Here is a 24,821-nt window from a genome sequence, read left to right on the forward strand (position 1 = left end):
CTCAATTTTACTATGTTTACTTCATTTAATTGCATTAGTAAAAAAACATACATGATATCATTTAATATTCTAAAAACATTAAGATTTAAATACAGTTCTTATACTCAACTGTACAGCAAACACATTACATGTGAGTTAGCATATAATGCATAAATTAAGTACAATGAGAAAAGTATACAATAGGAGCTGATGTAATTGCATTCATGTCTGCTTCCATTATTATTATCCAGGCCTCCATGGAGTCAAAAGACTCATCATGGGAGGCAGTTTTTAGGAAATACAAAGTTTATCATACCACTCCTTTAACTCTTTTTTTGGCTGTTCTTGCTCTAACCACGCTCTCAGGCAATGCATTCCATGGTTCCACCACCCTCAACACAAAGAAACCACTCCTCACCCTCAAAGCTTCCTTTCGTAACTTCCAGGGATGGCCCCTTGTCATCGCTCCTTCCTGTGTTCCACCAAGTGAAAGAACTCTCCAATGTCTACGCTGTAACTGCCTCTCAACAGTTTAAAAGTCTTGATCATATCACCTCTCCTTCTATCCACCAAACTCTGCAGTTCACATTCCCTCAGTCAATCCTTCCTCTTAACTGACATTCTACAGTATTGAAACTGTCTTTTTTTATCTACCTCTGTACCTTTTCCACAGTTAATTTATCCTCTTCAAATCCTAGGGACCAAATGTGAGAACAATAGTCTAAGTGTGATCTGATCAGGGTCTTATACAATGGAATGATAACTTATCTCTACAGGTCAGCATCCTTCTCAGTATTGCAGCAATCCTTTTGGTTACCTTCACCACCTTTGCAATATGCTCCCTGAAATTTCAGTTGTCTATTAATCATCACCCCCCAGATTTTTTGTCTACCGTACTTGGTCCAGTAATGCTCCTCCAATTGAGTATGCATCCTCCCATCGATGGATCCCGAACTTCAAGATTACATTTTGCTGCATTAAATCGACACCAACGCATTTGCCCATCTGTATAGTTTATTCAAATCCTTGCAGGGCTGCCACATCTGCACCATTACTGATAACCCTTCCAGCTTCACATAATCCACAAACAACTGAATGTCCCCTTGCAATCCATTAACAATATCATTGATGTAAAGGTTGAACAATACAGGTTCCAGTACTGAGCCCTGTAAAATCCCACTTGTAACCTTCTGCTTCCTTGATATTGCCCCACCATACACAAACTCTTTGATAGCTATCAGACAACCAATCCTGAATCCATTTGACTAATCCTACATTCAAACCATTGTGCAGCAACTTAAATATCAGCTTATCATGTGGCACCCTGTCAAATGCCTTTGCAAAATCCAAAAAATGGCAGTATATGCCTTTCCCTCATCTACTGCTCTTTGTCACTTTATTATAAAAGGCAATCATATTACTAAAACAAGAGCACCTCTTAGCAAATCCATGTTGATTCACACGGATAACATTACCCTCATCTGCCCAACACTGTATATAGTCCCTCACTAATTTCTCCAAGACCTTAACTACTTATGACACACAAACAGGCCTATAATTAGACACTTCCCGTCTGCTACTGCCCTTATGCAGCAGCACTATCATACCTTCCTTCCATTCCCTGGGTACCTTTCCTGCAGCCAGACTTTTATTGAATAGTCAATAAAAGGGTCAATGAAGCTGTCAGTTCTTTAGCACATTCTCTCAAAACCTGTGGTGAAATACCATCCAGTCCAACAGCTTTACTGGTATCCAGAGCACTCTGCATTTGGAATACACTCTCCTCTTGCACCTGTAAACCCTGAACCTACCCTATCCCTCTAGTATTAAAACCTCCTCCAGGATGAAATACTCTAATAAAGTGCTCATTGAACAACTCCACTATGTCCTCTTCATCAGTCACTCTATCCCCATTTTTATCCCACAATGTCATTCTTTCAAAATCATTTCTCCTCCTACTGGCCACATAGCTAAAAAATTCCCTAGGATTTTCTATGGATCTTAGTGCTAATCTCTTCTCATATTTCAGTTTTGCCTTCCTCACCATTCTGGTCACTATTTGCCTACATCTTATATTCTTTGTGTATCTATCCTCCACCCCTCTACTTATATCTCTTCCACAATTTCTTTTTCAACGGCAGTTCCTGTTTGATATCGTTTGTCATCCACTTTACACCAAATTGTGTCCACTTCTTCACCCGTGGAATACAGATTACTATTGCTTCTAACAAATAACCTTTCACAATTTCCCAAGCACTAATGATATCCAATTCTGCCCTCCATGGAACTGCCCCTAGTTGATACCTAAGACTATTATAATCACCTGCCTTATAATTTCACATGTTCCCTTTTCTTTGATACATCTGAATGTCTGTTCATCTTCCAAGTCAAAACCACATGGTCAACTAGTGGGAGAGATGTCATCTCACTTATTATCAGCTCTTCTGATGCTATGACCAAATCCAAAACTCTTGAACTTCTTGTTCCCTCTATTACATGTTGCCTAAGACATTTTTCCTTCAAGAATTCTAGAAATTCCATCTCCTTATTACAACATGCATTTTTCTCTTACCAACTTATACTGCTGTAGTTAAAATCTCCCAAAACAATCTTTCTTCTTGCCCTTGCAAAGCTCAACTGCCTAAACATCTCCTGTTCTCCACCCTCTGTGCTCCCTGGTTTGTAGCAACACCCACTAAATATATGCTGTCTTGGCCACTTCTACCTTACACCATATACTTTCAAAACCATTAGTGTCACTGCCATCCAAAGCCTGCACTCTTAGAGGACATAAGTCATCATTTATAAGCAGTATTCCACCACCACGTTTTCCTTTCCTATCCTGCAGGAAAATGCTGAACCCCTGCCACTTCAATTCCTGTTATTATATCATCCTCTATCAGCCACATCTAGTATAGAGCAGGTATGGCCAACTTCATTCTATACGAGGGCCAATATATGATGAGTGGTAGAGTCACGTGCCGCACACTTTTAGGCAGAACTTAAATAAAAATAAACTCTGCATTTTTTCAAGGCAATTGTTATATGTATTGAATTTCAATTCAATACATATAACAACTCAGAGATTCCAATAATCTTTGGCCAGGCTGATGCTAATCAGTGCCACCAATTCATTTCCTTTATTTCTGATACTCCTGGCATTAGTATAGAGCAGGCGTGGCCAACTTCATTCTATATGAGGGCCAATATATGATGAGTGGTAGAGTCACGTGCCGCACACTTTTAGGCAGAACTTGAATAAAAATAAACTCTGCATTTTTTCAAGGCAATTGTTATATGTATTGAATTACTATATTTGTAAAATAATTTTACTACTGAGAGAACAATATAAAATACTTGATTGATTTAAATATAAGTTGTTAAATTTAATTTAATTACATATTTCTATAACCAGAGCAGAGCAAGCAACTTTCAATGATGTGTTACTCTGGAACACACAGAAATCTTCCACTCCCACTATTACAACTCTCACAGAGAAGCAGTAGATTTTATAAATTGCGAGTTGAGTAATCTTTTAACCACGTTACTGGCCAAGACTAAATATACATCCAGGTTACAGATGCGAAGTGCATATTAAAATTGTAATACCATTGATATTACATTGAAATATGATGGATACGAAGTGTATGAGGATGTGTATTTGATCCATAATGGTCGGTAAGGTGGTTAAAGCTATTTTGATTCCATGTTGAGAATATAAATTTTTTCCGTCATCAGACATGAATATAACTAGTATATCAATCAGAAAATCTGCAGTCGAAACCAATAGCTAAATTAATAATACATATAATTTAATATTGTTTTTATCCTGCTGCGAGCCGCACAAAATCACATTACGGGCCACATGCAGCTAGAGGGCCTGCTGTTGGCTACCTATGGTATAGAGCATAAAAATGTCACTGCTACTATATCTATCACTGTCCCTCTCTTATCTTCTCCCATTATGTTACACAAAAATGGTGAATGAAAAGATTCACTCAGAGTTAATTACCATTATATAATTATAATGAAAGGAGAGTGAATTTCGATGTTTTTTTTTAACTATGCCTTCTAGAAATATTTTTACACATTGCTATTCATAGTTATACATGGAAGATCAAGAAGTCAAATTAAAAAAAAAAAAAGGCACTATAGTATATAAAGCAATCAAAACTGATTAAATCAATCTTCAATGGATATTTTGGCTTCTTGTACTGAGAATATGTTTCAATTATAAGGATGTTTTTTCAAGATACTGATCTCGGCTACCCAAGACATTACAAAACAAAAGATTAACACGTTCACTGCCACATTTCTTGGGCATAGTTTGTTACTGCACACCAAACACTTTCACTTCATCAAGGCCAGTATGAGTCGATATATTCGTAGTTGGCATGTGAGGCTCAGTTGGCTGCCACGCTCCTCGGGCATTAGTTTGTTACTGTACGGCAAGCATTTTCACTTCTTCAAGGTCAGTACAAGTCGATATATGAGTATAATCTTAGTTGGCTTGTGAGGTTCATATACCAACTACGAGTATACTTGTAGTTGGCAGCGAACATGTTAATCACTGAAGGTTACTTCTACAAATAAGAGTAACAGAACAAGAGTCAACATGGATTTGTGAAGGGCACTCTTGTTTTAGCAATATGCTAGCCTTTTATAATAAAGTTCAAGAGCATTAGATGAGGGAAAGGCATATACTGCAATTTTCCTAGACTTAGCAAAAGGCATTTGACAGGGTGCCACATGATAACCTGATATTCAAGTTGCAGCAATGGGTCTGGATGTCAGATTGGTCAACTGGATTCAGGATTGACTGTCCAATAGGTATCAGAAAGTTGTGTATGGCAGAGCAATATCAAAGAGGCAGAAGGTTACAAGTGGGGTTCCACAGGGTTCCGTACTAGGACCTATATTGTTTAACCTTTAAATCAAGGACATGGATTTCAAGGGGATATTCAGTTGTTTGCAGATGATGCGAAGTGGGAAAGTGTTATTAGTAATAGTGCAGATGTGGTAGCCCTGCAAGAGCTTTTAATAAGGCTAGATAGATGGGCAAATGAATGGGAGTTTCTGTTTAATGCAGCAAAATGTAAGGTCTTGAGGTTTGAGACACATCGATAGGACACTGCATACTCTATGGGAGGAGTCAAACTGAAGGAAGTAGGGGAGACAAGAGATCTGGGGTTGATGAAAACCTAAAATTTAAGGGACATATGGCAAAGGTAGTGAAGGTAACACAGAGGATTGCTGCAATAATGAGAAGGACACTGACCTTTAGAGATAAAAGGGTTATCATTCCATTGTATAAGATTCTGATGAGACCACACTTAGACTATTGTTCTCAGATCTGGTCCCCAAGATTTGAAGGGGATAAATTAACTCATAACTAACATTGTTGGGACTGTACAACGTTAGTTATGAGGATCAGCTGAGGGAGTGTGGACTGCAGAGTTTTATTATTATTATTTGACACCTCCAGGGAGTCCAATGACTCATCGAGGGAGTGTGTGCCAACAGCATCAAACAATTGGTTCCCTTCCAACTACTAACCGCGCTCAAACTTACTTAACTGAGCCATTAGTAGCAGAGGCTCTACCAATCGACCAACCTTAGGAGAGGTGATATGATTGAGACTTTTAAACTCTTGAGAGGTAGTTACAGCGTTGACACTGGAGAGTTCTTTTGCTTGGTTGAACAGCAGAAAGGAGTCATGACAAGGGTGCCATCCCTGAAAGTTACGAAAGGAAACTGAGAAAGAGGGTGAGGAGTGGTTTCTTGGCATGGAGGATGGTTGAACCATGGAATGCATTGCCTGATAGAGCGGTGAGAGCAAGAACGATCGATGCATTTAAGGAGTGGTATGACAGACTGTTTCCTAGGAGGGACCTCCCTCAATGAGTCTTGATAGACTTGTTTCTTAGAAAGAAGTTCCCACAATGAGTCTTTTGAATCAATGGAGGCCTGAAGAATAATAAACTCTGATGGATTTTAATGTAATGCCATAGTGGATGAGAGGAAAATATCAAGTTCCAAAATTTAAGGAATGCTTGACACCCGTGATAGCTAACTTCAACATATCATAATGAAATGCTGACCTACTTAAAGGAATGGAAAGCAGACTGACCAAATAACTCTATATGGACTTAAGACATTAGAGTGATTTCATAAATTGTACAAAATATTTAATTTTAAATACAAATGTTTGAAGTAATACTAGAGTAATTAGACTTACTTGTATAATAAAGACATTGCAATCATTTCAATCTGACCAGCCCATTCCTGGAAAAAAGTAAATTTGCATCTCATTAATTCTGATATTTACTCAATTAAAGGATAACTGGAGATTACTGTACGCTACATTTTTCAAGAATGAAGTTCTAGTTGTATAGTATTGGGTGATGCTGCTTTTGAATTTATCTGACTGGCTTATTCCAAAAAACATGATCAAGTGTCAAATTCCATAGCTCCCAAATGATAGGACTAAAATTGTAACGAGCCAGAGAATTAGAACAGTTTAGTGTTTTATGACATTACTGTAATTGGTATTATAACTGATGTTGCTGGTAGTAACGTGGTTTGCTGACATATTTCAACATCAACAAGAATATAATTTATCATTTTGGGAGGTTGTGCCATTCATAAGCATTTTTGAATACAGCAAAATTTTCCCCATTGGCATTTCACCTTTTGCATTGATGGTCACAAGCCCATGTGTTCAAAAATACCTTTTGTGGCCAAGTTTCCACTCTCAGATTATGTGCAGTAGCTTGTGGTCAGAATAGCCACAAGCCCAATTTGACTAAAACTGATGACATCTTTGTTAAAAAGGTGTTTCACATTGCATGCCAAATATTTCTATGAGAGCAACCTAAATGCTTTCTCCTTCAGCTACTTAAATGCTGCATCGATATGCAATTTATTATTATTTGTTAATCTCCATGGAGTCACTCATCAGAGTCCCACTCAACCAGCAACATGTCTACCATAATGCATGTTGCAGTTTTTTAAACTACCTACACTCACAATGCAAACTCATTCCACTCACAAAAAACACCACATAAATCTACTCCTCACACCATTCTTCACATCTTTATACAACTTTCAGGGATGGACACTTGTTCTTATCTTAAGATCCACTCTTTTTATAATTCTTTCTGTATTAATCTGCTAGAATCCCTAACTTGAAGGTCTATCATATATCCTCTTTTTCCTCCAACTTCTTTAACCAAAATTCTCTCAAATGCTCCTCATAACCAATCCTCATATCCAGAGTTCTGATATCATCTCTTTGCACCCTCTATCATGTCTTTGCACCCTCTCTAATGTTTCCACATCACAATAAAAATTAGATGACCAGATCTGAGCAGTCGTCCATAGGTGGCAATGCCTTATATAGAAACACCACCACCTTATCCCTACATGTCGATGTAATTTTATCATAGCAGGAATACGATGTGCAATTTTTGCATCAGTTGCAATGTGCTCTCGGAACTTCAGTCCACTGTCCATCAATGAAAGATCTCAAATCTCATCCACTTCCTGTAGTACAGCTCCAATACGGTACATAGCCTTATATTTCTGTATCCTGAAGTGTAACATTATTGTAAATGATATTACAAATAATAAAAAAATTAATATTAATAAAAAAATATTGTTCATTTCTTAACATTAAAGGGCTCAGGGGCTCACTCTAGTGAGTATGGGCATGGCAAACCCAAGGTACCTGATGCTGGACCATGCTTTACTTCATGTAATATACATCGGTTATATTATCTGTAGACTGGTCCCTCCTCTTCCTCCCTTCTTTCTTCTCGCTCCTTCCCCCAATGCCATTAGAGTATTCGATGGGAATCTTTCCCATTTTGCTGTGTCATTTTGTCTTGTGCTAACAGGACATTATCAAACACTGTAACATGATCAGGCCATCAAAAAATGTTCATACGGCATCGTCCGTCATATGGGTTACCAAAGGATACGTCCGGGTTTTAGGCGGAGGGACCTGTTCGAAAAATATGTTAGTCTCCCTTAGACACCACTCCTCAGCACTCTGCTAGAGGAAACACCATTAATGGGCCCGATACCCATTTGAGGTGGTGTTTAGGGGCAGCACAAAGAAATGGTTCTGCAAAAGGACGGAAATGGCAACGACAATGGCACCAGACTATGGTTTTAAGCAACTGGAACATCTCTCTGACAGAGAAGGAGTTGGAACTGGTCGAGGAAGCCAAGCGCTACCGACTAGACTTAGTCGGGCTTTCTTCGACCGAGGAGAGGCTCTGGAACTATTGACTTGGATAAGGGGTGGAAGCTCTACTACTCTGGTGTGAGCCCGACAATGTCGGGCTCACACCAGAGTAGTAGAAGATCCCATTGGGGGGGGGGGGGCAGGTATGCGTGTTAAGGCTTCAGATGAAAAACCATGATTTGGCTGTGGTGCAAGCCTATGCACCTAATCTGGAGTCAGAATACTCTGCCTTCCTAGAGGAAGTGGATGCTATTTTTGACAGGGTGGCAGACATGGAATCAGTCCTGCTAATGGGCGACTTCAATGCACATGTTGGAACAGATGACCAGACATGGAGGGGTGTGGTTGGGAGGAACGGCACCACTAATCTTAATGTGAATGGGTTGAAATTATTGGACTTCTGCTGTACTAACAGCTTGTCCATAATGAATACCTTCTTCCAGCACCGAGAAGTCCATAAGTATACCTGGTACAGGGATACACTAGAACAAAGGTCTCTGATTGACTTTATAGTCTCAGCAGACCCCTATTTTCCTCAGTGTTGGATGTTCGTGTGAGAAGAGGGGCAGAACTGTCAATTGACCACCACCTTGTGTGCACTCCACGGCTTCAGAAACCAGATGCTACCATCAACGCTGGTAGGCCTAAGCAGCTATACTGCGTGAAATGGGAGGCATTGGAAAATGAGGCTGTGAGGAAGAATTTTGCAGATGACGTTTCCTCCAGGTTCAAAGAGATTCCCAAGCATACTGCAGAGGTTGAGGAGTGGAAGCTGTTCAGAACAGCTGTCACTGCCTCTGCACTCTCATGTTATGGCAGAAAGCAGCTCAGTGTGGCAACAGGCAGTGAGAAAAGGACACCTTGGTGGAACCAAGAAGTCCAAAAAACTGTTCAGGCAAAAAAGGAGTCCTACCTAACATGGACTAGGGTCAGGTCACCTGAGATGCGTTTGCGGTATGCTGAGGCACGAAAAGCTGCTGCTGAGGCAGTAAAGACAGCAAAGCAGAAGACTTAGGAATCCTTTGGAGAAAGATTAGATTCATCCTATGCAAATGCAAACAAAGTATTCTGGCAGACCATCTGCCGCCTTCGAGGGAGGAAATCGTGCACAGCAAGGGCAATTAAGGCCTCTGATGGTGCACTTTTAACAACCGAGAAGGATATCCTCTACAGATGGAGGGAATACTTTGAGAGCCTTCTTAACCCAGGTAGCCCAGCAGTTGTGGACATCCAAGAGGTGCAGATCGGGGGCAATGACTAGTCTCACAGCAGAAGAGGTCCATTTAGCAATAAAATCGCTAAAATCGGGCAAAGCTGCTGGCGATAATGAAATTCAGCCCAAAATGCTAAAAGCCTTAAATCTAGATGGTGTTCTCTGGCTGACTTGAGTGTGTCAGGCTGCTTGGATATCTGGGCAAGCACCAAAGCAATGGCAGACGGACATAATAATACCAGTCTTCAAGAAGGGAGACCAGAAGGATTGCAGTAACTATCGTGGCATCTCTCTGCTCAGCCTGCCTGGAAAAGTGCATGCTAGGTGCTTGGAAAGACTGTGCATGAGCATAGTTGTTCAATGTTCCAGGAAGAACAATGTGGCGTTTGTCCTGGTAGAAGCACAACTGACCAAATCTTCACTTTAAGGCAAGTCTTTGAGAAATCTTGGGAATATGCCAAGAATGTCTACACTTGGAGAAGGCACATGACCAGGTTCCTTGGGATAAGCTTTGGCAAGCAGTACAGAAGTATGGAGTGGATGGCCAACTATTAGCTGCCATCAAGTCTCTGTATGAATGCCCAGAGTTCTGTGTCAGGATAAACAGCACAAAGTCCGAACCTTTCACAGTCTCCGTTGGCCTCTGCCAAGGGAGACTGAAAGGTTCTGTCACCCCTCCTTTTCATAATATTTATGGACTGGATTGATAGGCACAGCCGAGGCAGTGAGTGTGTCAGAATTGGAAGATGTAGCATTGGAAGTCTGCTTTTTGCAGATGACCCAGTTCTGCTTAGCTCTTCCACAGGTGAGCTCCAGCAAACCCTGGATAGGTTTGTAGCTGTTTATGCAGATGCCAGAATGAAGATCAGTGTGGCCAAAACTGAAACATTTGTGGTCTCAAGACAACCATCCCAGTGCACTCTACATGTAAGTGGAGTGCCAATGAGGCAGGTGGAGAAGTTTAAATACCGTGGGTCCATATTCACGAATGATGGAAAATGTGACGTAGAGCTAGATAATCGAATTGGCTTAGCAAACTCAATATTGCGGGAGCTTGGCCGTTCGGTAGTATTCATGTGGGAGTTAAGCCAGAAGGCAAAGCTGGCTGTCTTCAATACAGTCTATGTCCCCATCCTCACCTATGGTCAAGAGTTGGGTAATGACCGAAAGAATGCGGACATGAATCCAAGCGCCTGAAATGAGTTTCCTTCGAGGGGTTGTGGGGCTGACAAGACTCGACAGAGTCAGAAGCTCTACAGTTCGGGAAACCCTCAATACTCAACTGCTGCTTCTCTGTGTTGAGAGATCACAATTACGTTGGTACGGGCACATGGTAAGAATGCCACAAGAGGCTCCCTCAGCAGGAGCTCTTTGCCAAGCCAGAGGGTGGGAGGCCATGTGGAAGGCCAAGGACTCGCTGGATAGATTATATACAAAACCTTGGGTGGACACGTTTGGGAATTCCACCAGAACACCTGAGCTTGGTGGCAGAGGATCGTGACCAATGAAAGTTCCTCTTGCAGCTGTTGCCCCCATAGCCCAATTAGGAAAGATAAGCTGAAGATGTATATATGTATGTCTTAACATTAAAATTGCAACCACACTCATTTGTCCAAGCTAAAAATCTATTCAAATCTTCCTCTAGAGAATTTAAATCAGTGCTCCTGAATTATACCTAATTTTGCACCATGGGCAAAACATTTGAAGATTCCCAGTAGATCTACATGAAAAACAGTAGGGGTCCAAGAACAGAACCCTGAGGCAAGCCGATGGTCACTCCTTTTCTAAGACACAGCTCCATCATACACAAACTTGGTTTCATTCAGAGAGATAATCTGATCTATCTATTCCTATCCTCTGCTTATGTGATAATCACAACTTATGTGATAATCAAATGCCATTGCGAAGTCCATGATAATATAACTTTATATGATTCTCTCATATACAACACATTTATCACCAATAGCGGCTTGTGGCTTGAAATCATGGGAGTACTGCAACTTTTGAAATGTATACATTGTACTTACATACACTGTATGTGTTTGGATAAAATATCAAAATCATGATAAAAATTTAAAAAAAATTAAACATGAAACAATATTGTTCATTATCAATAAAATTATACCGTTTAGTATAATACAAAAATTACTTAAAAATAAAATCCATTATCATAATCCCAATAATGTTCTAAAATAAACACTATAACAAATGTTATGTCTTTAATTGTAATGTCCAAATATTTAAAGAGACTGAGTAAACACGATAAAGGCACTACGAACACTACTACTGGTGCAAACTGCACATAAACAGTGCATCTGCACGAATTCTGCCGTATTATGGCAACAAGATATTTTACAAAAAAACAGTTTAGTTTACCAAATTAAAAAAGCAGACATTTCCCATTGACAGTTAAATGTGTGCTTATATTTTATTAATAAAAAAATTATAGTCATACATACTAAAACTAAATATTTTAGAACTCATTTATTAGATACTTAAGGAAACTAACCCATAAAGTATCATATGATGTATTATTACCATTCCAAGACCTCATGGAGTCAAAGACTCATCTGGGAGGTCCTTTTATCACACACACACACACACAGCTCATCATACCATGTTTTAAAAAAATTTAAACTCTTTGCAGACACCACATTCTCAGGCAAGGCATTCCAATCATTCACAACTCTGGATGAAAAAAACCTGCCACTCACTCCCCTACTCACACCCTCTTTATAAACTTTCCAGGGATGACCTCTGATTCTCCCTGATCTCCCACTATTCTCTGTAAAACTTCTCCAACATTGATCTTATAACCATCCCTTACTAACTTGTAGGTATCTATCATATCTCCCCTCTTCCTCCTGTCTACCAGACTCTGCAAATTACATCTTCTCAATCTTTCCTCATAGTCGATAATGAGGTCAGAATGAGGTCAGAAACTTAGTCATTCTCCTTTGGACCCTTTCCAACATCTCTTCATCCTTCTGAAAACCCAGTGACCAAATCTGGGCACAATAGTCCATGTGTGGCCTAATCAAAGCCTTATACAACGGAACAAGAATCTCCCTACTTCTACACGTCAGTGTCCTCCGCATCATTCCCAGAAGCCTTCGTGTTGTATTCACAATTTTGGCCATGTCTCCCCTAAATTTTAGATCCTTATCCACTATCACCCCCAGATCTCTTATTTCCTCCACCTCCAACAACATATTCTCATCAAGCATAAATTCTGCATCCCATCTTTGTTTTCCAAATTTTTAAACCTTACATTTTGCAACATTGAATTCACATACCCATTTCAGTGCCCAATCACTCCATCTATTCAAGTCTTCCTATAAAGGCACAACAACTTCACTACACTTCATGGTTCATCCCAACTTTGCATAATCTGCAAACAACTGAATATCTCCATCCATATCTTCACCTATATCATTAATATACAAGTTAAACAGTAATGGACCTAAAACAGACGACCCCTGAGGCACTCCACTAGCGACTTTCCTTTTCCCGTATATCGCTCCCCCATATACACAACTTGTTGATACCTATCAGATAGCCAGTCTCAAATCCAATGCACCACTAGTATCCAACCCCATCTGCTCTAGTTGGACTGTCAACCTATCATGAGGTACTCTATCAAAAGCCTTTGCAAAATTCAAGTATATCATTGCGTATCCTCTTCCTCTGTCCAAGGAAGCAGTCACTTTATTGTAATAAGTAAGTAGATTACTAAAACATGATCTCCCTTTAGCAAATCCATGCTGTCCATCAAAGATTACACCATTGTTATCAACCCAACTCTGGATCCTAGTTCTCACAAGCTTCTCCAACAACTTAATCACAACACCTAACACACAGATAGGCGTATAGTTTGATGCTCGAGTTCGATCACCTCCTTTATGAAGCGGCACAATCTTGCCCTCCTTAGGAACTTGACAGAGTGCAAGACTCGTATTAAAAAAATATGTCAAGGCAGATGTCAACTCCCTGTCACATTCTTTCAGAATATGTGGTGATATATTATCAAGTCCCACAGCCTTATTAACATCTAGTTTACTCAACTCCCCATACACCTCTTGCTCACCTACAGTCAGTCTCTCCTCCCCATCATCAACTGCTCTCAATCCCTCTATGAAGTCACATTCACAAGATTGAAAGATCTTTATGAACTGCTCATTAAGTATCTCCACCACACATTCTGCATCAGCTGTCTTTATACCATTTTCTCCAATCAATGTCATCCTTCCATAATTATTCTTTCTTGTGCTGGCTACATATCAAAAGAACTCCTTAGGATTCTTTTTAGCTTCTTTAGCTACCCTCACCAACCAAGTTACCCTCCTTGCTTAGTCTTTGTAGACCTCATGGAATTGGTTATTTCCACTTCTCTTATGCTGCCTCCACAATGCCACTTTTCTCTGTATTGCATGCTTAATCTCTTTATTCATTCATCTCACTTCCACCTTATTTAACCTTCTCACCCTTGGAATACATTTAGACATTGCATCTACTAAACAGTTTTTGAAAATCCCCCAAGCTGCATTGATCTCTTTTCCAGCTAACTCCTCATTCCATGCTACACCCACAAGCTGTTTCCTGAGCTCTTCATAATCGCCCCCCCCCTTGTAGTTCCACATATACACTTTTCTCACAGAGGTCTTCGCACTGCTGGCAACCACTCAGGTAATCACCTCATGGTCACTCTCACCAATTGGTGGATGATTTGACACCTCATTTACAATTACATCCTCTGATGAGATGACCAAATCCAAGACTCAATCCTCATGTGACCTCTGTTACATACTGCCTGGGTGTAGTAGTTATCCTTCAAAAACTAAAGAAACTCATTTTCTTTACTTCCAGTTGCTATCTCATCATTCCAGTATATATTGCCATTATTAAAAATCACCCATAATGATCACCTTTTCTTATTTACTTATCTAATTTGATTGTACATTTCATTATCATCACCATCCACATTACCTGGTCTATAAAAACATCCCACCAAGTATTTGATTCCATTCACCTATATCTCGCACCATACTGCCTCAAAACCACTGGCCCTATTTCCCTCTTGCATCTCTACCTTGTATGGACATAACTCTTTCTCTATCATCAATAGCACTCCCCTTCCCTTTTTACCCCTTCTATCCTCACGAAATGTATCATATCCTTCCATCTCTATTCCTGTCAGGCTGTCGTCCTCTTCTAACCATGTCTCACTTATTCCGACAATCTTTGCGTGAACAGACGCAATTAGTGCAACCATTTCATCTGCCTTGTTTCTTATATTTCTAGCATATTCTTGATACCACTCACTGTGATCTCTCCATGCTGGACTGGGGCCATTTCCCTTTCTGCTTCTTCATTTTAGAACCCTTTTCAATTCCATCTGTTTCCTCTTGATCCCTGGTCATTCCATTTTTTTTTTTTTTTTTTTTTTATCTGCGTACACATTCTCACCTCCTCTTGGAACATTTACCTTTATCATGCTGTGTGCCCCTGTCTACCCTGAGGCTCCCCATTTCCCTGCGTCTCTTGCACATCCATTCTCTCATTTTCTATACTCATACCACTCACTTTCCCATTCATAACCACCTCTTGAATCTCTGCTGTCTTACTCTCCTACTCTTCCACATCACTCCCCTCTAGATCTGATTCATTCTCTCTATTCACTTCTCTACCTTCCAGCAGCAGTCTCTCCAAGCAACTCCAACCAAAACCACTCAAATCCAGTCCATCACTCCTATACAGTTGAATTCATCCCTCAAACTCATTCCACACATTAACAAACTGTATTCCCATCTCCTCACACATTTCAGCCAGCATATCATTCATAATCCTTGCTCCCCACCTCATTTCACCACAGTCATACCTAGGCAACATGCTAACTACCCTTCCTGTCACACTATTCTCTTTTATCCTTCTAAGCAGCCTCCTGATATCCATTACGACACTTTTTCCTCTCTCAAATCATTCGTACCTATTAATACTATTAACTCTTTTTCTCGCTCCTGCCTCATATCCAATGCCTCAATCACTCTATTCCTTTTAGCACCTGGAAAACATACCTTGTGCATTCCATCCTCCAGCAAACCTTTAATAATGGAGTCGCCATACAACGCCACTAGCTAATCTTTCGTTAACTCTTTCATTGCATCATTTTAATAGTTTTTACCTGTTTTCTTAATTTCTTAATTAAGAAAAAATTAATTTTCTTAATTTCATTCTGCATCCAATACAATTCAACTTCTGAATCTCATGACACATTCTCTCTATCATTCAATCTTACAAACTTTCTAACTCTTAACCCCCTCTTCTCACTTTCATTCATCTTTCTTTGTTTTCGTACTTTCGGTCCAACATGCATCCAACTTTTGCTATCATTCTTCCCATTTTCAGACTCATTCATTTTTCTTTGTTTCTGTTTTTTCAGTCCAACATGCATTGAACTTTCGCTATCATCCATTCTTTCGATTTCTGCATCACGCCATTTCTAGTTTCATTCATTCTCTCAATTTCGATTCCTTCCACCACTCTCACCTCACTTTCATCTGTTACGTTTTCAAATGTCCCTTTTTATTTTTTAGCGATTTTTTTTTTTAACTTTTTTTCACCTCTTTCTCACCATCCTTCTCTTTCAAACGTGCACCCATTTTCCCCACAACAATCTCGCTACTAACACTTTCTGTCATTAATTTCATATTTGCATTCATCAATTCCTCGTTCAAGTCACTTTGCACACACCCTCCTTCCATCCTCACCAAATATCCACAAATCGTTTATGTAATCGGAAGAATACATATAACAGACCTCCCACTTAACGAAACGACTGAAATCTAAATTAAAGTCATGGAATGACAATGCCGCCGCCATTTTTTGCAGGTTACTAAGTCTAATAATAACGATTTCATAATTATGTTTTGGCAAAAAAAATTTCATTTCGATGAGAATTTCATGATCTATATATATATTAAATTATATTATGAATTCTCCTACTCAAATTGAGAGTCGCTATCACCCAGACTTTCACGGTGGAGCAATAACTCGCTCCCTGCAATAAATAATACGCCCTGCACAACAGCAACTATACTGCAGAAACACAAAAAACAAATTAGTTTTATCATGTCACTGAATAAGGTTCACAAACATTTTCAGACCATGTAATATTTCTCAACAAATAGTGCAATTAGAGATAACTGGGAATATAAACACTAACTACTGAATCACATCTCCCCTCCAACAAAAACTTCTGTATTGACTCAAGCAAAACTGAATGTTGCCAGTGCAAGATATGGTTTTGGGTTGCACTATCTTTTGTTAATATCAATCATATGCACTTCTTAATAGCTGCTCTTTCTTTACTGACCTACAATCGTACACATCTTTCACTTCTCAGTAATTTGTCAAGGATTGTTCATTACTTATCTTAAGTCTTAAATTACTGGTAATTCTTGCTTGATATAATGGGAAAGAAGATGACTATTTGGGTAGAAACTTTGATAGCACATAAGGAAACCACTCTTGAGGACAGAGGAAGTGATGGAGAATAGAAGCTTCTTGGTAAGCCATACCCATTTTAATTTTTTTTTTTCCCTGAAATTTCTGAAAATCCCCACAATCTCGCACCACGATTTTTTAGCTTTAATTTTGGGAAAAAAAGTCAGAGTTATATTCGAGTAATACGTAAATACAGTAATTTTTTAGCTTTCAAATTCTTAAGTATAACTCTTCATTGGTTAATAACTGGATTTATAAAACTCCCAAAAGAGAACAATATAGCAGATATAGAAATAAGCAATTTCACTCTTCTCATTGATGAGAAATTATTTATATTAAGTAAAAATGTATAGTATCTTCATAAATTGTTTTATTAAAAATAAATCTTGTTTAAATGTACATCTAAATTCAAATAAAACAGACATTTACAATGAAATATATTTTTATTTATTATTATTTTGATAAGGTACTTGGTAATAATGAAAATTAAAGTAGGGGTACATGGATATCTGAAGTTTCAGAAACACTGATCTATCCAAATATTTAGTCTGAATCATAGGTGTATATTACGCTGTTCATTTTCTTAAATTCCTCTTCGAATTTGGATAGACAAAACAGCGTGATATGCACTTGTTACATTTTTTCTGTGTCATTTCAATTTTGAATGTGAAACATTGTGTATTGTGTGTTAAAATGACTTTGGACAATTTTTGACTTTGTTTTTAATTGTATACTTCTTTTTTGATAGACAAATAAAATTTTATTTTATTAAATAAAAATAAAATTTTTATTTGAAAGACAAATCAAATAAAACTAAGAGTTTATAAATTATCAACATATTAATCCGAGGTGCATTTTGCTAAAATGCAAAAATCGCTCATTGGGCAGCATATTTTGACTTGCATTTCCCTCAATAATTATAGTTTACCTTTAATTATCAAATTATTGTATAATTATTTTTATTATTCAGGCCTCTATGGAGTCAAAAGACTTATCGTGGGAGATCTTTAATAAGAAACAAAGTCTATCATACCACTCCTTAAACTCATTGACCATTCTCACTCTCACCACTCCATCAGGCAATGCATTCCACAGTTCAACCACCCTCCATGCAAAGAAACCACTCCTCATCCTCTTTCTCACAGTTTCCTTTTGTAACTTCCAGAGATGGATCTTGTCATCACTCCTTCCCGCTGTTCAACCAAGTGAAAGAACTCCCCAGTTTCAACCCTGTAACCACCTCTCAACAGTTTAATAGTCTATTATATCACCTCTCCTTCTATCCACCAAACTCCGCAGTCCATATTCCCTCAGCCGATCCTCATAACAATCATTATACTGTCCTGAAACCATCTTTGTTATCCACCTTTGTACTTTCCAGAGTTAATTTATCCCCTTCTAATCCTGGGAACCAAATCTGAGAATAATAGTCTAAGTGTGGTCTGATCAGGGTCTTATAGAATGGAATGATAACTGTTTTATCTCTGCAGGTCAGCATCCTTCTCATTATTGCAGCAATCCTCTGTGTTACCTTCATCACCTTTGTAATAAGTCCCTTAAATTTCAGGTTTCTATCAATCATCAACCCCAGATCTCATCTCCCCTACTTCCTCCAGTATAACTCCTCCCATAAAGTATTCAGTGTCCCATCAATGTTTCCCAAACCTCAAGACCTTACATTTTGCTGCATTAAACAGAAACTCCCATTCATTTGCCCATCTATTTAGCTTATTCAAATTCTCTTGCAGGGCTGCTGCATCTGCATTATTACTGATAATCCTTCCCAGCTTCACATCATCTGCAAACAACTGAATATCCCCTTGCAATCCACTGATAATGTCATTGATATAAAGGTTAAACAATATAGGTCCCAGTACTGAGCCCTGTTGGACTCCACTTGTAACCCTCTGCTTCCTTGAAATTGCCCCACCTTACACAACTCTGATACCTATCGGACAGCCAATCCTGAATCGAGTTGACCAATCTGACATGCAGACCCATGTGCTGCAACTTAAATATCAGCTTAGCAAAGGCATTTGACAGGGTGCCACATGATAAGTCTAAGAAAATGGCAGTATATGCCATTACCTCATCTAATGCTCTTGTAACTTTATCATAAAAGACTAGCATATTGCTAAAAGAGAGCACCCCTTCACAAATCCATCTACACTCTCACAGATAACATTTCCCTCATCTGCCCAATGCTGTATACAGTCCTTCACTACTTTCTCCAAGATCTTACTAACTACTGATGACACAGAAACTGGCCTATAATTAGACACTTCCAGTCTGCTACAGCCCTTATGCAATGACACTATCTTACCTTCCTTCCTTCCTTCCATTCCATGGGCATCTTTTCCACACCCAAACTTTCATTAAAAAGCCAGGTCATAGGCACTGTCAGTTCCCTCAAACCAGTTAGAGCACATTCTCTCAAAACTCGTGAAATACCATCCAGTCCCACAGCTTTACTGACATCCAGAGTACTCAGTATTTGAAACGCGCTCTCCTCCTGTCCCTATAAACCTCGAACCTGCCAAATCTCTCTAGCATTAAAGCCGACTCCTCCAGGATGAAATACTCCAATAAAGTGTTCATTGAACAATTCCACTATGTCCTCTGCATCAGTCACTCTATTCCCTCTTTTTCACATGCAATTCCTGTTTAATATTGTTTGTCATCCATTTTACTCCAAATTGTGTCCTCTTGTTCACTCATGGTATACAACTTACCATTTCTGCTAACAAATATTCTTTCACAATTTCCCGCGCACTAATGATATCCTGGCCTTCCAATTCCTCCCTCCATGAAACTTCCCGAAGTTGACGTCTAAGAATATTATAATCACCTACTTTATAATTCCACATAAGTTCCCGTCTCTTTGATACTCCTGCATGTCTATTCATTTTCCAAGTCAAAACCATATGGTCACTCTCTCCAACTGGTGGGAGAGATGTCATCTCAGTTATTATCAGCTCTTCTGATGCTATGACCAAATCCAAAACTATTGAACCTCTTGTTCCCTCTATTACATGTTGCCTAAGAAATTTGTCGCTCAAGAATTCTAGAAATTCCATTCCCTTATTGCTACATGCATCTTCCTCTCTCCAATTTATACTACTGTGGTTAAAATCACCCATAACAATCATTCTTCTTGCACTTGCCAAACTTAGCTGTCTAAACATCTCCTGGTCCCCATCCTCTGTGCTCCTGGGTCTGTAGCAACACCCCACTAAATAAGCCTCCACTCTTAGAGGACATAGGTCGTCAGTTATCATTAGAACTCCACCACCACGCTTTCCCTTCCTATCCTGCAGAAAAATGCTGTACCCAGTGACTTCTATTCCTGTTATTATATCCTCTTCTGTCAACCACGTCTTAGCGATCCCAATAATTTTTGGGCCAGGCTGATGCTATCTGCGCCACTAATTCCTCTCCTTTATTCCGGATTGTTGTCGTAAATAACTGGCCCACTATCAGTCAGCTATTTGTTTTGTACCCAACATGAAAAGATAGTGACTTACAATAAAAACATGCTTATACTCTCAGGAACAGGGGTAAAGTAATAAATGAATTGTAATCAAAAGGTATATCGTACTTAATTAGTAATATTGTTGTAAAGTAGTCGTAATTGTATTCTCGAATCATGCCCGACATGGGAAAATTATGTTGAACAAATCAGAACCATGTTAACCAATCAACGGAAGGTCGAATCACTTAATAGTCCATGGTGACACAGCAGAAAACCCGTATAGTCATCCGGTAACCCCTGCCAAAACAGTTCTTCCATCAAGAGAGGCGTTGAGAAAACAATATGACACCATCGATATCTGACGAATCAGAGACAGATAAGTGAGTGACGAAGGCAGTGAGTGAGGGTGCACACTTTAAATGCTCTCTTGCTCCTGCATTTTTCCTGTGTCCCTGTTCAAAGGCCGCGAGGGCTGAGAAAGCTTGTCCCCGGTAGCCAGCAACATTCCACATTGCTGTGGGATGTAACGTGCACAAGACTTCCAACAGAACATCGGGAAACCACCAGACAGAGCCATTGGTAAGTCTGCCACCAATGTCAGGATAGCGAAGGCAATCCTTCAAGAAGAAAGGAAAGAGATAGACAGCGGAGCAACAAGGGAATCTTGTCATGTCCGAAGAAAAAAACCAGGACTGAAGTTAAGGAACCGCTTCACTAAGGGAATAGCCGAAAGGTGCATGTCTTTTACCTTGATGATATATCTCAAGTATTGTAGAACCAGAGGAAATGAAAAGAAGGAGAACTTTAAGCATAGCCATGCTCGACCCATCTAGGTGATCAGTTTTTGGACTAACCGTCTGTGATGAGACCTTCCTGTGGTAGCTTAAACCTTGTGTAAGAGATACACTATAGTACGACAGCTATGAGATAATTCATTATATGTGATAAATGTGTGAAGGCCCTGTTCTTTATATTGAGGCTATAATTTTACTGCAAAGAGTTTTAATACTCTAATTAAGAAAGTAATTGTTAAATTGAGTGAACATATCATGTGCATCTAGCTAACATTGTATTGTCCAAAATTTGCATAACCACTAGAGCACCACTTAATACTAATGCAAGGTACAGAGATGAGATTAATTAACCGATGCTCTTGGAATATAATCATATGTGCCTGTGTGATAAGAAATATGTGAGAGTGATATTAACACTTAGAATAATTGAGTGATTTATTACAATAGCATGAGTGTTTTTGCATGAGCTTGTTTTTATATTGTTATTACATGATTTTTCTGTATATGATTTTTAGCTCAATTAAATGTATTCTTTTAAATCAAAGCTTGTGAGTTCTTGTGTTTGAGACTGAATTACCACTTAGAAAAGTTCAGACCTGTGTAAGTGGGGAGACATTGCATGCAAGGTAATAAGGGGAGCCACGACTGCATACCACGTGACCCCTATACTCAAATTGTCGAGATATAAACTAGAGTAAACCTTAGTATCAGAAACTAGTTACTGGCTGGTGCAGTCGATCCCAAAATAATTTGTTAGGAACTGATTTCTGGTACATGTAACTTAAGATATAAAACTAAAGTAAAGTATAGTAAGAAAGAAGAAAATGACAGAAGGTAGAGAAGGGATAAACTATTAGAAAAAGAGGGGACAAACCAACATTACAGGCTACTCCTGGAATTAGTATAAATAAAGCATATAAATGCCATTGTTTCTATACCCAGCATTATCCCCTCTAGACTCCACTGTTCTCAGTGCTAGCTGATGTCATTCCCCTTCTCCCAAGTACCCATTCCCACAAGAGGCCACCCCTGCTACCATCCTCCCTGGGACACACTGACTTGTTCAGAACAGCAATCTCTCCAGATGCCTACATCCTTCCTCATTCAAATGTACGCGGTCTCTCGCATACAATTCCCCTCTGTCCTCAAACGCACTCCAAGCATCCACATATTCCAGTCCTCTCTTGTCCCACATTCTAGCTATTATGTCATTCAATATTACTGCTCTTCTGCTCTGCTCGTCATAAATTAATTATTTATAGTAAAAATCTGCAGAAGGCAACTGTTTTAAATCTATTTTTTTAAAATAAGATTTAATTGTTTTAAAACTCTTAAAAATAATAAATAAACTCAAAATTAATAATTAATAGAAAAAGAATAATTTAAAAAATGAAACTACAATTGATCAACATCAGCTAAAATTACTCAAAAAAAGAACAAGAACACTGGATGCATGTTTTAAAATGCATAATATTGGTCATTAAATTTCTTGCAAAAGAAAACATTGCATTAAGAGGAAGTTCAGATACTCTATATACAAATAATGGAAAATTTTTGAAACTGATTGAATTATTCGCCAAATTTGACAGCGTATTACAAAAACATGTAGAACGCATAAAAAGCAATGAAATTCACATTCATTATTTAGGGAAACGTATACAAAATGAAATCAATAATATATTGAGTAATGAAATTAAAAAATATATCTAAAATAATGAATGCTGGGTATTTTTCAATAATTGTTGATTGCACCACTGATATTTCGGGGCAGGAGCAAATGTCCTTAATTGTAAGATATGTTTCTATAAAAGAACAAAAATGAAGAAACCCAAGATACCATACAAATAGAGGAAAGATTTCTAGATTTTATTAAAATTAATAATACAACAGGAAGTGGTATGGTTGAAGTAATTTTAAAATTATTAGAAGAAAAAATCTTAAATATTCAAAATACCCATGGTCAGGGATATGACAACAGGTCAAATATGAAGAGGAAGAATGCAGGGGTACAAGCACTTTTAAGGAACAAAAATCCTGGAGCATTTTTTGTTCCGTGTTGTATGCATTCCTTGAACTTAGTATTGAGCAATGCAGCAAGCCGCAATGTAGATACGGTTTTATTTTTTGACATTATTCAGTCAATCTACAATTTCTTTTCTTCATCGAGTCATTGATGGGGGGGGGGTCTTCTAAACCACATCCAAAATTTTACTTTAAAACCTTTATGCACACAACGAGATAGGAAATTTGCGCTGAAGCTGTAAAAGCAATACGAAATCAAGTAAAAGAAATACATGAAGCTTTAATTTTCATCACAGAAGATGACAGCTTAATTGGGCAACAAGGCATTATAACAAAATTGGAAGCCAGTTCATTACCAAAACAAATTAATTCTTTCAAGTTTATATTTGGCACATTTGTTTGGTATGACATTTTAAGTGAAGGTCAATGCATCTAGCAAACAACTGCAAAATATCTCTTGCAATATTATGGAAGCCTTGAAACCATTAGATGTCACGAAAAAATTGTTGACATCATACAGAAGCGAAAATAATTTTTGGAAAGTTAAGCACTAAGCCCATAACTTTGCTCTAAATATTGAGTTAAATGCTGATTTCCCAACTAATGACAGCATACAAACTCAACATGTAAAAACTCAATTCGATTATGAATGTCCTGATAAATCAATTACTAATTTTGAGCGACAGTTTCAAATCAAGTTTTTAATGTAATTCTTTATTCAGCAATAACATCAATTACTGAGATATTTGAACAGCTAAATAAATATGAATCAATTTTTGGGTTTCTCTTTAACATTTTTAACTTAAACTTTGATAATGACACAGTAAAAAAAAGCTTGTTTCGACTTAGAAATTGTTCTGTCTGATGGTTATCAAAAAGATATTTCAGCAATAGATTTATTAGATGAATTAAAAATATTGACTCTGAGGATATCAAATAATTATTCTCCCAAAGTATTAAATTATATTTATTCAAATAACTGCATAAATCTTTTTCCTAATGTGTACACATCACTACGAATTCTCTTAACAATCCCAACTACAGTTGCAAGTGCAGTTTTTCTAAATTAAGACTTATTAAAAATTATCTGAGATCTACAATGTTCCAAGAGAGATTAGACGGCTTAGCCACTTTATCTATTGAAAGCGACATAGCCGAGACATTAGACCTAGAAGTAGTCAAGTCTTTTGCCTACTTTTCTACTCTGAAATTAAGGCTAGAAAGGTTTATTTTTTTTTTTAAATAATTAAAATTGTTCATTCTTAATTTAGATTTTTTCATATTTGATGCGATTTACGTAATATTTATAAATTGTGTTAAAATCATGTACTCATTATATAATAAACAGAAAAATTTTTTTTTTATTTATTATTTATTTATTCACTACATAAATAAAATTTTTATATATACATATACAATTTCGACTGAAGGGCTGAAAAAAAATTTTTGCCCACACTCAAAAATTTGCTTGGGCCGGCGCTGCCCCAAACCATCACTCCCCTCAAAAACAGACCAAGTCATTCATATAAGGTACACCTGAAAAACTGGACAAAATTAAAAAAATAAATAAAAACTTACAACTTTAGG

At 38.1% G+C, this 24,821-nt stretch overlaps 1 protein-coding gene across 1 annotated transcript in view; it reads right to left on the reverse strand.

The window, feature by feature from the left end:
• Positions 1 to 24,821, reverse strand: part of LOC150097950 (uncharacterized) — a 357,533-nt gene that overhangs the window by 292,959 nt on the left and 39,753 nt on the right. Inside the window, exon 4 of the mRNA XM_090406633.1 lies at positions 6,218 to 6,264. Coding sequence (XP_090262759.1) covers positions 6,218 to 6,264 — 47 coding nt within the window. The remainder of the gene's footprint in view (positions 1 to 6,217; positions 6,265 to 24,821) is intronic.

This window comes from Typopeltis vanoorti, chromosome 16, assembly GCF_054136105.1.
Source record: "Typopeltis vanoorti isolate ZY-2024b chromosome 16, IOZ_Tvanoo_1.0, whole genome shotgun sequence".
Lineage (NCBI taxonomy): Eukaryota > Metazoa > Arthropoda > Arachnida > Uropygi > Thelyphonidae > Typopeltis > Typopeltis vanoorti.